The 16,477-nt window shown below is 35.4% G+C and overlaps 2 protein-coding genes and 1 long non-coding RNA gene across 5 annotated transcripts; 1 reads left to right on the forward strand and 2 right to left on the reverse strand.

Annotated features, from left to right (window-relative positions):
• The first annotated feature begins 1,969 nt into the window (after positions 1-1,969).
• LOC140181565 (uncharacterized) lies at positions 1,970-6,361 on the forward strand. The gene is made up of 3 exons (XR_011876381.1): positions 1,970-2,704; positions 3,786-5,323; positions 5,942-6,361. It is a non-coding gene; the product is annotated as an uncharacterized lncRNA (long non-coding RNA).
• On the reverse strand, positions 3,670-8,800 carry LOC112771913 (interactor of constitutive active ROPs 2, chloroplastic). 3 transcript variants are annotated; one of them, XM_025816769.3, is made up of 4 exons: positions 8,483-8,800; positions 6,735-6,859; positions 5,847-6,027; positions 3,670-5,345 (listed from the first exon to the last, which is right to left on the reverse strand). In XM_025816769.3, the coding sequence occupies exons 2-4, from the start codon at positions 6,758-6,760 to the stop codon at positions 3,813-3,815; spliced, it is 1,740 nt and encodes a 579-aa protein (XP_025672554.1). In that variant the 5' UTR covers positions 6,761-6,859; positions 8,483-8,800; the 3' UTR covers positions 3,670-3,812. The 3 variants fall into 3 exon arrangements, with proteins under 3 accessions (XP_025672554.1, XP_072081613.1, XP_072081614.1); XM_072225512.1 differs by having other exon boundaries at positions 6,735-6,895; positions 8,483-8,745; XM_072225513.1 differs by lacking the exons at positions 6,735-6,859; positions 8,483-8,800 and adding an exon at positions 6,148-6,438.
• A 4,721-nt stretch (positions 8,801-13,521) lies between these two features.
• Positions 13,522-14,280, reverse strand: LOC140181209 (uncharacterized). Its single transcript, XM_072224728.1, has one exon. It carries the CDS (start codon positions 14,278-14,280, stop codon positions 13,522-13,524), a length of 759 nt encoding a protein of 252 aa, XP_072080829.1.
• Between the last annotated feature and the right edge of the window lie 2,197 nt (positions 14,281-16,477).

Genomic DNA, 16,477 nt, shown 5'->3' on the forward strand with positions numbered 1-16,477 from the left:
AATCTAATTTTGATAAAAATAACACAATTTAATCAATTATTATATGTATTAAATTTTAATTATTAAATAACATCTATATAAAAAGACGTTTTAAACGTCTTTATTTAAGTAGCTCCCTTCATTTATATGGAAATAAAGTCTCAAACAAGATTCTCTCCATGTTAAAAAGATATTCAAATTGTTACTATTAATTAAATTATCAGTATAATAATTAAAACATAAAAATATAACATCGCTAAATAAATCATAATTTAAATAATCTTAATAAAGAAGTAATAAATTTTATAAAGCTCGTACATTTTTATTATGTAATTGAAACATTTGAAAATGTTTGAGAATTTGATAAATAAAGCTTATACTAGCTAAAGTCCTTCTTATATATATATGGATCTGAGCCAAAAGAAGGGGTGGCATTAGCTAGTAGTTAATTAAATTCAAATTAAAACACTTTGATAATCGTAATAAAGTCCTAAATATAACTAACAGTGCAGTACAGTTGTGCATGGAAGAGAAAATAAACAATAATGGTGAAGGCTTGTTATTGGGATATGACGAAATGAATGCACGTAATAGTTTTCCTAATGGCTCCAACCTCGTCCAAGAATAATGATACATGACAACATAATTAAGATATGATATATATAAATTTGACATGTTGCTCCGATCCATTACGTACATTGCTCTCAAATTGAAATACAAATATATGTAAAGTGCCACAAATTACATGTATTTGATACTTATTAATTAAGACAATGAGGAATGCTAGGGCCAGCAACTTTTGTGATTTGTAGTCATCAAGTAACCATCAATGATGGTTTTAATGGTGTGAGATTGGTGTGAGATTTCATTCAATGACTCACTTTTTTTTTTGTTGGTTATATTATATACTGGTCAGAATTTAACAAAGTTGTTGGTCCCTAGACTTTTTTATAAGACAACAGCAAGCGTTATACAAAACAGCATATTAAGTTCTTTGTTTTTTTTTTTTTTTGTTATGGACATGGACCTAAAGTTCTTATAATCAATCTGATTATACATGGGTCCCTGGTCCTTACCAATTACCATATGGATGTGTAATGTGTTTATTGATTCAGGCTCATGGGTCATCTCTATCAATAACATGATATAGTTATGGTGATTAGTTTGTTTCATGTTGATACTTGAGAGATTGGGTCACTTTCGGTTAAGGCCAGTTTTGATCTATCTCTGGGTTCTTTCATATCAAACTCTGAGGCCCATGGCATATTTAATATTGTGGCATACTGGCATGCCTTATTATCATTCATCTAGTACTCTTTGAAATTTCAAAGATAAATTATCTTCTCTTATGTATTATCGTATAATTTACTCTTTAATTTTAAAAAAAGTATCTGAACAATTTCCTATGGAAATCTTACAAATAACACACGAGATATATTTTAAAACGCCATATATAATGAGACTTTTGGGGGGGGGGGGGGGGAGCACCTAATTCTCATGAAGAATAATAATACGAGATGATGATCATAGGACACCTTAATGTCAATTTTTGAAATGATAATAATATAAAGCAACGACAAAATTGGTCAATTCTTTTAAAAATTGTTTTTGGGACTTTGGTATACATGAAGGACCTACAGCCCAAAAATAATAAGCTTTAAAGCCTACACACTAGAGATTACGCCCCAATACAAGTGTTCATGTATTAATTTGATTTTTTATTTTGAAATGTCCCCATGGAACAGAAGAAGGTAATGTCTGAAGCCCCAATAATGGTCCTATGAACTGTAGTTTTGCATTTCTGAAGCCCCAATGTCTGAAGCCCCAATAGAAGAGTGTTTCTATGAATAAAATGGCCCATTTATTTCGAGCTTATATTTGTTTATTCTGTCTAACGAACTCTAGTTTGTATGCCCAAGAAGACCAAAACTCTCTCGCCAAACAAGCAAAATCGGGTCGGGTAAAACCCCGCCCAAACAACAATGAGAATGCAGATCCTTTCCTAATGCCATCATCGTTCTCGGAGGGTCGTTCAGCGCCATCTTCCTCAACCGCAGGGTCGTCTCCTTCAACCGAAGGTTACTTCGCTGCGTTGATGCTTCGATATCGAGCTTCTCCGGCGATCCTCTTCCCTTGTCCTTCGCTCCGCCGCTGTGGTACCGCGCCATTGCCCATCCAAGTTGAGAGAAGATTCGCCTGCGCTTCTCCCTCTTCATTGCGTGATGGAGCTACCTGCAGAAGTTGAGACAGAGATAATTTGCTGGAGGATGTTCATGTCTGCCACTTCAATTTCAGGTGAAAGTTGTTCATGGGGATGATTGTGGTGCTCCCTGCTCCTATGTTGCTCTTGCTCTGCATTATCTCTCGCGAATTCTACAGAGGAATTCTGTGTTCTTAGATGGAACCTTGAAATCTTGAACGCTGAGTTCTTGTGCACCCGTTTGACACTTTGTGAGAGCAGTGCTGAGCCATGTTTGTGCATCAACCGCTGAACAGTTGTTGTTGTTAAGGCATTCCAGGGTACGCTTGAGATGGAAGATGGTGTCGTCGTAGAGCTTCAAGCAATCACCATGCACAGCTTCATGGTTCTTTGTCTTCATCAAGTTTTGGTCCAAACCATGTGTTTCCTTTTGCATGATGGTTGCTTCCTCTAATGCAGATTGCACAAGCATCCTCCTCTAATGCAGATTTGGGGCACAAAATAAAGTAATATACTAATATTATTGTAAGTCTATACTTCATAACGATTTTATGCAATAGGACTTTTCTCTTCTCCTGATATTCAATTATTGTTGTCTAATGCTTAAATCACATTGTTGTGTGTTTGAAAGGTGTATTTATACTCAAAACCTCTTTTGCTTTTGTTTTGTTTTGTTTGGTTATTTTGTTTACTGTTTTGCTTGGTTTGTCGTTATTTTCTTAATGCTGTGAAATAGTAGCACAAGTTGAAGAAATCCTTTGCCTAGTGTTGTAATGTAATTGAGATAAGATCAAGATCACAGAGTTTTGTCCTCACATAAACCATATGGGCCAGACTTGGAAAACAACAAATCATACAACTCCATAAACTCTGGCCATTATGTTTGATGTTTGTCTTAAACTCTTAGCACCTCAACAACTTTGTGAATTGTGAGGACTTAGGTTTGGGCTTCATGTATTAATGGGGGAGCACATTTCAAGATCAAATATTTAAACACACCCCTTATTATTGTAAGGTTGTTAATCTTCCATGCTTAGTTTAATTAGTTGCTTAAATGTTTTACATCTACATGATTTCAAAATAATAGTCTTTTAAATTGGTTGCTCACCTTCTAAGATTTGTTGATTTTGTCCCATATAATTATGTACAAAATATTCCAGACAGAGCTCATAAGAACTATGTTGTGCAAAGAATGTTTCAGATTCCACATTCCAGAAAACATGTGATTAATTTTCTACAAAAATCCAAAAGCTTTAACGGGCCCAAGGTAGCACACTTAGGGGGTTATACTTATACCAATCAGGCTCACATTATTGCTGGGCAAAGTGGGACCAGTTACTAGGCTCAAGATTCAAAACCCAAAGTTGAGGCATGCACAACTTGATAAAATTCTTATATGTAGAGTAAAAATTTAATTATTCAAAGCTCTACACTATGCCTATACATAAGAAACAGAATCACTAATTTCAGATTTAAACATGCATACATGATTTAGAGTAAACAAAACTTAGCAACTGCATTATATATTAAAACATTGAGAAACACATGATGATGAAATCCAAATTTAAGTAACACAAAATACTGATGTACTACTACACATTTATAGGTCTCCATGAATCAAGAGAGTGGACAATTATTTGTGAGGCTTCTTCCACAAGATCCCAATCTTCTTAAGCATGTTACCATATTTCTTTCTCTGGAAATCATCATCATCATCAATGATGATATCATCACAACAAGGCTCATACTTGTTATTCATCAAAGGGATATTGTATTTATTGTCAAGAGACAAAGATCTCTCAGTGAGTTTCCCCTTTCCTGTTGAAAGCAGAGAAGCAGCAGTTTCTGCAGCCTTTCTCCATTGATCACACTGTACCTTAAGCCTTCTAAGTTCTGCCTCCATTTCTGACTTCAATGCTTGTGCTTCTTCCAGCTGCTCCGCGATCCTCGCGGCTTTCTGGTTGCTCCGGTCTGCCTCCTCCATTGCAATCCCAAGCTTCACGGCCGCCACGCGTTCCACGGCCTTAGCTGCCTCAATTTCTGCAGCCACACTTTCACTCAGTACCTTATTGAATTCCATATTCTTCAGAATTTCATTTTCTTCGGATATGCTCTCAAGTGTCGTCTCCTTGTCCATCATCTCTGCCTTCATTTCAGCAACACATTCATGCAATCTTTGAATCTCCATCTTGAGTTCATTTTCATGTTCTCTTTGTGATGACAAGTTCATTTCAATCCTTGCATTCAGCTTCTCATTCTCCTCCACAATGCACTGCAACTCTGTTTCCTTGTCCAACAAGTTACCCTTCAAATCTTCAATCTCAGCTTTCTTTCTTCTAAGTTCAGCCTCTAATTGAGACTCCCTCTTACTTGATTCTAATTTCATCTGTTCCATTAATTCATATGCGTTCCTGATGTGAACCGTGCTCCGAATCTGTTCTTCATGGTATTTAGTCTCAGCAGTCTCCATGGCACACCTCAGTTTTTCTACCTCAGACTTGAGAAACTGAATTTCAGAACCAATTTGATCAGCACCCTCTTGCTTTTCCAATTTTTCAGCTTCATGCTTATGCTTATGATCATCAACAAGATTTCCATTGTGGACAATTTTGCTACTAATGAGGCCGGTTGCGAGTTTGCTTACATGCGAATCGAGGGAGTTTCCGGTTCTAGATGGGTCTATTTCTGTAGCAGATTTAGCAGCATCAGCCCTCAAGAACTCCACAGTTCTTTTCGCAGCCTCGAGTTTTCGCAAAGTCTCATCAACCAAAGGTTCTGCCTGAGATGACTCTTTGCAATCCTTGAGCTGGTTTTTCATGTTCTTCACAATACAAAGAGATTCTGCCAAGTTTTGTTTCAGGTTTAGTAGTTCCAAATCTGATGATTCTGGAAACTGTGTCTGTGAGTTTTCACAATGAGAAATTTCAATCATGGAAGATGTAAGGGAATCTTCAAGATTGGCAGAAGTGAGGCTCAGAACTTGCTGCTGTGATTCTTCAAGTTTGAGAGACAACGCAAAGAGTTTTTGCTTGGATTCCTCAGCTTCTTGTTGAGCTTGTTTCTTGCATGATTCAGATAAACTTAGCTGCTCCCTCACTTTCTTCAAATCCTCTCTCAGATGAGAAACCTGAGATTCCAATTCAGGTATTCTGCTTGGCCTTTTCCTCTAATACCAAAAGCAAAATCATAATGAAAATTTGTACATTACAGAATACAATGAAAAAATACCAAAGGAATCAATTGAGTCTCAGAAACATGTAAACAAATTTCAATCACAATTGTTGCATATACAATAATGCCATCAACCTTCACAGTTTACACATAAATGGAATCAATAACCGGTTATTATAACAGTAGATAGGGTAGCTTATTCTATCCACTCTCTTTAAAAAGGCCATTTAATATCTATCTAACATCACAAATAAAAATAAAGAAAACTCGCGTGCAGTTATCTTTAAATATATCAAATTATCTAACGGTTCTAAACTGTCAAATTTCACATGAACACAACTATTCGTAAGTTTCCACCACAAATAAAACTTAGTATAATAATATAATAAAACTGCATAACCAAAATTGTGTATGATTTTGTGTGCAAAGGTTCCAAGTTCCGAGACATAACATATTGTTAAGGAAACAGTGTTATTAATTTGAAAGAAAGTGATACCTCAGGAGCAGGGCTTCTAGGTGATCTTCTTTCAATGACTTTAGGGCTTCTATCCTTTGATGTTGTTCTATGAACTTGATTTAATGTTGATGCAGAATCAATGTACAGCGCAGAAGGCCTGAGCTGGCGCATGCCGCGGCCGCGAGGGGACACCTTCCGAGACACCTCAGAGGAGCCATTTCTGAAACCAAATCACAGTTATGATTCATAAGGAAAACATATCCTCTGGAGCAATAAAAGCTTTTGCCATATATGGCTGAAGCAATATCTTCACATCACTCTCAATTCTTAGCTGGCTTACTCATTTCACAACTTCCATTACTGCATACATAGTGTTAGATAGATACTCCAAACCATTCTTTCAAAATTCAGTTGTATTTAGGTGATTGTTATTGATTCACATACAACATCATATGCAGTGAAGTTTCCATTTCAAAGTTCACTATCAACATTAATTAGTTACAGGTATATATAATATATTGATGCTATGTATAAAAGCATGTTTTATAACGTAACGCAACACTGAAAGCTACTTGGGAAGATATAGTGATAGTGATGCATGCAGTTAATGAATTTCCAAAAGAAGAACACCAATCCAGCATTGGTCATATTACATATATTATCATACAAAAAGTTAATCATATAATTAAGTAGGGTCTATGCACAGTGGAATAAAGTTGATGAACAAATTGGTTTTGGTGTTTGCTCAATGCTCACCATGTGAAAACTTTTTCACTAAAGCCACCTTCCACTCCACTAATAATAATGTTGTACAAAGTTATATATACATGCAAACTTTGGACTAAAGCTTTTACATCAAAGTGACATTTGAATTTGAACTAGTAACATATATATATGGTGAAACAAAGTTTGAATTTGAAACATTACCTTGTGTTTGGGGTTTGCATCTGCATGGTTTAAGTGAAACGCGTTATTAATAATTAGGGTCTCTACTTGAATGCTCCTCTGACCCACCACAACCACTGTAAACTTTCAGAATTGTATGCCACAAACTGAGACAGTGGAATCCAATGTAAGGTCAGTGAAACCTGAACAAAATAAATAGCTTCATGCACAATGTGTGCTTTGCATCATGCCATAATAAATACATCAAATAAAATACCTGCTTACTTTAATTTTCACTTTGTAATTATCAACATTATGTTCAACATATACTATAATTAGAGGAAATCTTTTTTCATGAACTTTTTTTCCTCATTATTTGTGCAATATTGTATCAGAATTTTTATCACCAAAAAAAATATTAACTTTAATTATTGTTGACTTTAAAAAAATCAACGCCAGACAAATAAAAAAAAGATATATCTTAAAAATATAAAAAAGTTTTTTGAAAAATAAAAACAAATTAAAAAAATAATTATTTTTATATTTTTTTTCTATCGATTTAAGTTTTTAAAATAAATATGACATTAACAGTAATAAACCCAAAAGCTAGCATTAACTAGGACGAAAGTGGTGTTTCATCATTCAACATGCCATAACAAAATAAAAATATACCATGAAAGTTCCTTTTACCATGGATGGTGCCAATATGACAAGGTCTTTCAAACAAGTTGATTATTACATTAAAGATGGGACGTACATGTGCCTATAATACAAAAGAAAAATAAAGAAAATCCCACGATGTACAATAGCATTCTGGTAATGACTCACAGAAAATTTATTATATATGTGCCTTCAATTTTGGTCCAAAAAACGAAAGGGACACTTGGCTCTTTCCCATTGACATTTTTACATAATATTTTTAACGTGGGAGGGGAAACAAACAAATTAAAAAATCATGATTGTGATTTTTTATAGCATGACATGACATAAAAATAAATTAAAAAAAAAACACTTGACAATTATCACTTCTACTAAGGATTATCATTCACCAAAAAAGAAAAAACCAGAAAACATATGCAAGAGAATTCAATAAATAAAGAATAAATAAAAAATGATTACATACATGGAATAATCAATATCTTTTCTAATAATAACATACTCCAAATGAAAGGGACTGCATTATTCAAGTGAGCTTTACATCTATATAGCATAATATAATTAACCTTTTTCAGTATAAATAATGAACTTATAGTCTTATATACAGCATATATATAAAGTGGAAACGAAATAAAGCTTATTATTATTTCCAGCAGAGAAAAGCAACCATATGCATAAAAAGAAATTATGAACAAACAAACTCTTTTTTATCTCATCACTTTAAGAAAGATGAAAAGAAAAGATGGATCAGAGAAGGAGGGAAGGAAATTCAAAACTTCAAGTTAAACAGATCCTAATGAGGGGCAACAAGCTAAATAATAAAGTAAAATTATAGTTACTAGATATGGCAACATATACAACCTTTGGGAAACATTTCAAGTGCACCGGAGAGTATCGGTGCACCAGTTGTTTTAACCGTTGATTTCAATTAATATATATTATATATTTTTTATAATTCAGATCAACGGTTAAAACAACTAGAGCACCGGTACTCCCGGTGCACTTGAAATGTTTCCCAAACTTTGTATATGAACTTGTGTATGATTGCTACATAGCTCCTGCATTTAATAATAATAATGCTAATTATGTAAAGTAAGAAAAGACAAGGTAGGCAATATAATGAACAGTCTTACCTAGTTATTAGTGGTTACACAAACTACTCAACTCTCAAGACGTAGATCCTCTTAAGTACTATTCTGGTTTCTAAGGCTTTTTGGCATCTTATGATGAGAAAATATATATAGACATGATGATCATACTGTGTATCAGCTTCTTGTTTCTATGTTATGTAATAAGAAGAAGAATGCAGCAGCCTTATACAAATATAGAGACTGGAAAACAAGGAAAAGATGAAGGAAGGAAGGAAAGAAAGAAGGAAGGAAGGAAGGGGAGTTACAAATTAGAGGGAATGGTGGGGGAAATATACTAGTGTCACAAAAATTAATAAATCTATTTCAAGTAGGACCTCTTATCTCCATATAACATTATAGTAACGCATAATGTTACAAAATGATGGGCTCTTTTAGGTTCTTGGGCTTCTCATTGGGATCCACTACAAAAATTATTTCATTTTACAACTATATAGAAATTTTAATTTGCTAATGAGCCTTAACTCACACGGCATTCCGCCCTTCCCATCTCAAAGGTCTCGAGTTCAACTCCTATCAACGGCAACCGAAGAAGAAAAAATGGTAAGTATGTGAGGAGCGTGTGGGTGTGTGTGTTGTACTTAGAATTGGTGGTTGTCCAATCCATTTAAAGTATTTAGGATTGGGGATTATCCAATTCACCTGACAAAAAAAAAATTTAATTTATACCTAGAATTGGAGATTGTCCAATCCACTTGACTAAAAAAAACAAAAAGAAATTTTAATTTATGCATGCATACTGATTTTTAGTTTTTTACACAGTAATTGATAGTTGGTTATCAACCATAATTTAAATAATGTGTATATATATATTTTAGCAGGGAGCCACTAAGATAAAGATGCTTAAAATATTATTTTTTAAAGATATTTTTTAGTAATTAAAATTCAATACATATAATTGATTAAAACGGTGTTATTTTTGTCAAAATTAGATCAGACAAATTGATTTGACTAAAAAATTGATGAACTATACCTTGAATCGGTCTAAATTAATACTTTTTTATAAAAAATAACTACAATATATCTATTATAAAAAATGACTAAAATATTATTATTATTATTATTATTATTATTATTATTATTATTATTATTATTATTATTTTAAAAACCTTAAATCCTAATCTTTCTCTTCTCTCTGTGCTATCATAGGATTAGGATTTAGGATTCTCAAAATTAATATATATATATAATAGGAATATTTTAATCATTTTCTATAATAGAATTAATGTAGTCATTTTCTTTAAAAAAGAATATTAATTTAGACCGATTCAAGGTTTAATTTACTAATTTTTTGACAAATTAATTTGTCTGATTTAATTTTGACAAAAATAATATAATTTAATTGATTATATATATCAAATTTTAATTACTAAAAAATATTTTAAAAAAAGACGTTTTAAGCTTCTTTTTTTTTTTTTTGTCATGGGCTAAGCCCAAAAACCCTACCTAAATCCCAAAACAACCCACCCACCCAATTCCAAGTTCATCATCTCCCTCACGGGAGTTATGTTGTGGCCGAGAAGTGAACTCCAATCCATGGCCTCCATGAGAAGACTATGTTATCCACTTCCGGACTGAGCCAAGATCTGAAAATCAAGTTGCGAATCTGTTGATGAGGTCTGAATCAGGTCATTCTACTGGCTTCACTTCGGTATAAAACTCCACCGCAGAGGTAAGGATTCCTCCTCTAGGCTGACGCCAGGCTTGACCGCCCAGATAATGATATTGGTGCTTCTCTCCAAAGAATGCATGCAACGGTGCGTGGTAAATCAGTGCACCACCTTTGACCCAATTGATTTATAATTGCTAAATTTGCTATTGTATGTACTAATTGGTTTGCTTCTCTTGGAATCCAGGTGAATCCATATTTGTTAAAACTTCCTTACAGTTCAAAGATATCTTGCAAAATCGGATCAATCTCTTGAAGGCTACTTTTTTATTTAATTGCCTGCACCAAAGGTAAACAATCATATTCAATTAGTATCATATCTAGCTGTAGATTTTTTGCCAAAATTAAAGCATTCCTTGTTGCTAATGCTTCTGCTGCAATACTGGATACAGCTCTGATTCTATCTGTGTTTCCCACAAAAAATCTTCCAAAGCTGTCCCTTGTAGCTATTGCCGTTGCTCCATCACCAGAGGAAGGCTGCATCAACGTTCAATTTCAACCAATTTCTTGGCGGGGGTCTCCAGGTAACGCGCCTTACTTTAATTTTGTTAGTGTTGCAAGTGTGAGGAGTGTTTAAGTTAGTCCCACATCAAAGAAAGCAAGGAAGAGTGATGAGTTTATAAGATGAGAGACCCATTAACTTGACGCCTTAAGGTTTTGAGTTGGATGTGGTGTCTTCTCATCTTATGTTCTCTCGCTTGATTCCTCCCCGAAGTCTCCCCGATGGTCGAGAGCTCTCCATGGTTGGCCCAACAAGTGGTATCAGAGCCGATGGTTTAATCGGTCTGGTTTTAAGGAGTATTCAAGGTGAAGCATCGAAAGTCTTTCCGGCAAAGGTGGTCCGGGCGGCGTGTTCCGCGGTATTTTGCAGCGGTATGATGGACGAATACTCATGTGGTGGAGGTGCTTGATGTGGAAGCTCACACTTGAGGGGGAGATTGTTAGTGTTGCAAGTGTGAGGAGTGTTGAAGTTAGTCCCACATCAAAGAAAGCAAGGAAGAGTGATGAGTTTATAAGATGAGAGACCCATTAACTTGACGCCTTAAGGTTTTGAGTTGGATGTAGTGTCTTCTCATCTTATGTTCTCTCGCTTGATTCCTCCCCGATGGTCGAGAGCTCTTCATGGTTGGCCCAACAAATTCTTCTATTCTCTGTTTGCTTCTGAACTGCTTGATCAATAGTTGTTCTGTACTGTTTTTCTGCTATTTTAGCCTTGATAATAGCCTCCTTAAAATTGATCTCCTTAGTGTTGAATATGGCTCGGTTCCTGATTTTTCATATCTCCTATATTAAAAAAAAAATCATCTTTCCTATCCTTTCCTTTTTGTCAGTTTCCCCTTCCTCCTCAATTCTTCTAATTTTCTGTAAAAATCATTCTCCAAAGCTTGTGATGTGATCTTGAGAGGGACAATATTGGCATTGGCTACCAAACCAAGCTGCCCTTGTCCATGAACATAGTAACAATGTATGTTCAATAGTCTCAGGCTCCATGAAACAAATCTGACACATTGGGGAGTTGACTATATTCCTTTTAAACAACCTTTCATTAACCGGTATTATATTATGCGCTGCTCTCCAAATGAAACTTTTAATCTTTTGGGGAGTTTGGACATTCCATATCTCCTTCCATAATTCTTCCAAATTCATACTCAATTAAGCTTCTTCCATTTTGTTTCCTTGGCTTTCCTTCTTAGCTATGTGATATCCAGTTTGACACTGTAGCTTCCATCTTTTCTATATGGCCAGATAAGTCTATCTTCTCTTTTCAAAATATTTGTAGGAGTCTTAAGAATTTTTTCTTTGACAATATTAGTAAAAACCCCTTCAATCTTCCTCACATCCCACCCTTCCCCTTCCTTCAAAAGTTCACTAACATAATTCAACTCTATTCCTTCTTGTCTTTGAATTTTTTCTTCGCCCACTACCTACTTATCATCCCAAACATTAATTCTTGATCCGTCACCCACACTCCATCTCCTATTTCTGCGAAGAAAATTCCTTCCTTTAATTATACTTTTCCAAGCCCAAGATATATTACTATAGCATTTCACATTCCAAAAATCTCCATCAGAAAAATAGACTGCCTTCAAAATACGTACCCATATTGAATTAGAATTTTCTATGATTCTCCAAGCTTGTTTTGCTAAAAGAGCTAAATTTTGGCCATGAAGATCCTTGAAGCCTAGCCCTCCATTTCTTTTACTTACACAAATCTTGTCCCAACTTTTTCAGTGTATGCCTCTTTCTTTTCTAGAATTGGCCCACCAAAACCTTGCAATCCTAGCGTTTAATCTCTGACAGAATACTTTTGAAAATCCAATAACTGTCATAGCGTAGCTAGGAATAGCTTGTATAACAACTTTAATAAGGACTTCCTTTCCGGCTTGGTTTAAGAGCTTTTCTTTCCATCCTTCGACTTTTTCCATCACCTTTTCCTCTATCCAATTCAGAGCTTTAATTTTTGACCTGCCCCAAATCTCTGGCAGCCCTAAATACATCCCTGGATTATCCCAACACTTCATTCCTAGGATTTCCTCTATGTTAACTCTGATTTGTATGGGTACTTGACTACCAAAAATAATCCTCGATTTATCCAGATTGATCATTTAACCTGATGCCTTTGTATACTTATTAAGAATCAAAATGAGATTGTAAATTTCCTCCTCTTTTGCTTCTGTAAAAATAATACAATCATCCGCAAAACAGAAGATGAGTGATTGGAGGGGCTGTTGGTGCGATTTTGAACCTTGAAATTTCTTTTCTTTCTCTTGCTTCCTCCATGAGAATAGTGAACACTTCAGCCACAATTATAAAAAGATATGGGGATATAGGATCACCCTGTCTCAACCCTCTTTTAGGTATAATTTTACTAGTGAGCCTCCCATTCATTCTAACCTTATACGTAGCACTTCTAACACACTTCATTATTAAGGAAATCCACCTCTGGTCAAAACCAAAAGCTATCAATGTAGCCTCCAAAAAATTCCACTCTAATCTATCATAAGCCTTATTCATATCTATCTTAATAGCTAGGCTTTTCAATCCATTCCTACCTTTTTTTTATTAATACTATGAAAAATCTCTTGAACTATGATAATATTATCCTGGATCAACCTACTCCCTAGAAAGGCACTCTAGATTGGCGAAATAACATTATCCATGAACCTTCTAAGTCTTAATACTATAATCCTAGTTATAATTTTGTATATATAATTACAGCAACTAATAGGCCTAAGTTGATTAAGATTTTTCGATTGTTTCACTTTAGGAATAAGAACAACAATAGTTTCACTTACCTCTTTTGGCATAATACCCTCATAAAAAAAGCTCTTAACCACATCACAAACTTCCTTTTTTATTGTGTTCTAGTGACTCTGATAAAAAAAAGTCCATTTAATCCATCTGGTTCAGGGACTTTGAGGCTCCCCATGCTAAAAACAGCTTCCTCAATCTCCTTTTCTGAAATTTCCTCCATGAGTTGTTCGTTCATTTCTTGAGTAACTCTTTTTGGAATCCTATTTATACAATCTCTGAAATCAGATTTGGCTGAGGATGTAAACAACTTTGTAAAGTGCTCCTCCACTATCTTCAAGATTCTATCATCTCCTGAGACCCATTGGCCCTCCTTATCTTTTAATCTTTTCACTTTATTCCTATTTCTCCTTTGAATCGTTGTCGCATGAAAGAATGTGGAATTTTTGTCTTCCCACTTTAGCCACTTTAGCTTGGATCTCATTCCCCAATATTTCTCTTCTTGCCTCCATAACTGGCTTATCCTTTCCTTGATTTGACACCTCTGTGCTTGCTGTTCTTCATTTAATTCTGCCTCTTGAAGCTTCTGTAGCTCAGCCTTCAACTTGTTAATCTCTATATCAGCTCTAGCAAAAGTGTTCCTACTCCAATTCCTTAAATTTTTCTTACGGTTTCTTATCTTCTTCAGCAACCTACCCCATTCGTTATTACTATGCTCATCTTTTTTCCAACTCATCTTAATAATCTCCTCACGTTCTTTATGGTCGTTCCAAAATGCTTCAAATTTGAATGACGTATCCACCTTATACTTAGGCTGTAACCTCAAAACAATGGGCGTATGGTCTGAGCTCACTGTTGGCATAGCTATCAAACTTGCATTTGGAAACTTGTGCCTCCATTTTTAGTTAATAAGAGCCCTATCTATTCTTTCCTTAATTATTAACCCATTTCAAGGATTGCTAAACCAAGTTAATTTACATCCTTTTAGATCCATGTCCATGAGAGCATTAGAATCCAAAAAATTCTTGAAATCCACAATCTATTTCCTCGGCTGCTCATGCATGCCTTCCTTCTCCTTTTGAGCTAATACAACATTGAAATCTCCTATGAAGAGTTTAGGTTCATTCCTGTTAAAATTGCTTGTTGTGAGCTCCTCCCATTCCTCCCTCCTCTTGCCTGGGTTTGCGTTACCGTATATGAAAATGGTTTCCCAATCATTTCTTTTTCTATCTTTAATGTAAGCTTTAATATAATAATTAGACCAAGAGTAAACATCAACATTAATATTTTCATTCCATAAGAAACATAGACCTCCGGACATACTCCGGGATTCTACACAAAAGTATTTATCAAAATGAAGCCTTCTCTTGATTTTACTTACACTACTATCCTTAGCTCTAGTCTCCATGAGAAATACAATGGAGGATTTTATCTGTTTACACAGATGCAAAAGTTTCGAAACTGTCGCGGGGGCCACCACCCCTCGACAATTCCAACTAATGATGCTCATGGCTGAGAGTGGGGCTTGATAAGGCCCGCCTCCTCGGCCATGGATTTGTTTTCTACTTTACCTTCCATAACCCAGTTCCTATCCGTTCCTCCAACATTCTCCTCCCTGTCTCCACTCTTGCCTTCTTCCTTCCTTTGCTTCTTTATATTCACTTCCACTTTAATGTGCTTATCCTCTGACCATTCAGAATTAGTCAGCATTAATACCTCATCTTCATCTCTTTTCCTTTTCAGGTTTAGACCGATCTCCATTTTTTGTATTAGTTGTATCTCCCACCCTGTAGCTTCAGATTCTGTCCCTTGTATTCCATTACCCCATTCTTCTTCACTTGCCAATTCGACAAAGTAATCCATTCCTTCCTCAAATATCTGCAATTTAGGATCCTTCTCTTTCATGCTTACCTCATTGATGATCGGTTTCCTGTACATCCACTTTCCTAATGTCCTTTGCTGTTGTTCATCCTCCTGTACCCCTTGGTTTCCTTTCCCTTTACCTGTATCTGTGCCTCCTTTGCCAATTTTATCCCCTTCTCCCTTAGCAAAGTTTTTTAGTATTTTTCTAATCGTTCTTTGTTCCGTGCCTCCTGCAGCCTTGTCTCCCTTTTTCAGCACTTTATAGCTATTAACTTCTTGCTCCACTTGTTGAAGCTTCAACCCATCTCCTTTTGCCTGCTGACTAGTTTGTTTGACTCTTCTATCTTGTGTTGATTTATTTTCCATACCATCCATTAATTGAACTGGATCCACTGTATTAGTTGACCATATATTCCTAATCAGCCCAGAGTTCATTTTCAGCCTTTCTTTCTTATTTGTAATGTTTTGGGCCTATTTAGAGAAGGCCCAATATCCACTTTCCTTCCCCACCTCCTCATTTGGCGTATTTAACCAGATTATATCCTTTATTTCATTATGTTCAGCCTCCAATCCCTGAAAATAAAAAATTTTCTGCAGAGTCTTTACCTGCTCCCCTACCTCATTCTTCTCATTCTCCCTTAATTCTTGCTGCATGTTTAGATCAGCTCTAATCACACTTTCTTCTGTTTCTTGTTCTTCTTCACTATCTCTGCCCATGTTTTGATTTGCACGCGCTTGTTCTTCTTCATCCCCATTTTTCTTGCTTCTCTGACCTGAGCTTCCTATCTCTATGGCTAATAATGATCGAACTTGGTTTACCCCTAAACCCGCTGAATACTTTGGTTTAGTCTGATCCCAGCAAGCCATAGTCGTTGGATTCTTGCAAGTTTTTCTCTCATGTCCTATTATTCCGCAATTAAAGTAATAACATTCAAGCAGCCTTTCATACTTGAAAAAAATCCAGAGCGGTGGCTGATTCTCCCTATCCATAAAGAAGCCCGTAGGTAAAGGCTTCTTTATGTTAATCCCAACTCTGACTCTTAAGAACTAAGTATCCCCTCCACCAAAGGATCTTCAGCTTTAGCTAGCACTCCTAGCATTTCTCCTATTAACCTTCCTGTTTCTTTGTTTATATGCTTAAGTGGTATACCATGAATCTGTATCCAAAATTTCATATAGTCATGATCCATTTCAAA

Source organism: Arachis hypogaea, chromosome 18 (genome assembly GCF_003086295.3).
Source record: "Arachis hypogaea cultivar Tifrunner chromosome 18, arahy.Tifrunner.gnm2.J5K5, whole genome shotgun sequence".
In the NCBI taxonomy this organism is placed as follows: domain Eukaryota; kingdom Viridiplantae; phylum Streptophyta; class Magnoliopsida; order Fabales; family Fabaceae; genus Arachis; species Arachis hypogaea.

What these genes read in the sequence shown, in the direction of transcription:
- LOC112771913 (XM_025816769.3), bottom strand. Translation starts at nt 6,760, where the DNA reads ATGCAGATGCAAACCCCAAACACAAG. An exon ending in ATGCAAACCCCAAACACAAG is followed by an intron (nt 6,028 to 6,734) that starts GTAATGTTTCAA and finishes ATTTGGTTTCAG; the next exon opens with AAATGGCTCCTCTGAGGTGT. An exon ending in CTAGAAGCCCTGCTCCTGAG is followed by an intron (nt 5,346 to 5,846) that starts GTATCACTTTCT and finishes TTTTGGTATTAG; the next exon opens with AGGAAAAGGCCAAGCAGAAT.
- LOC140181209 (XM_072224728.1), bottom strand. Translation starts at nt 14,280, where the DNA reads ATGCCAACAGTGAGCTCAGACCATACGCCCATTGTTTTGAGGTTACAG.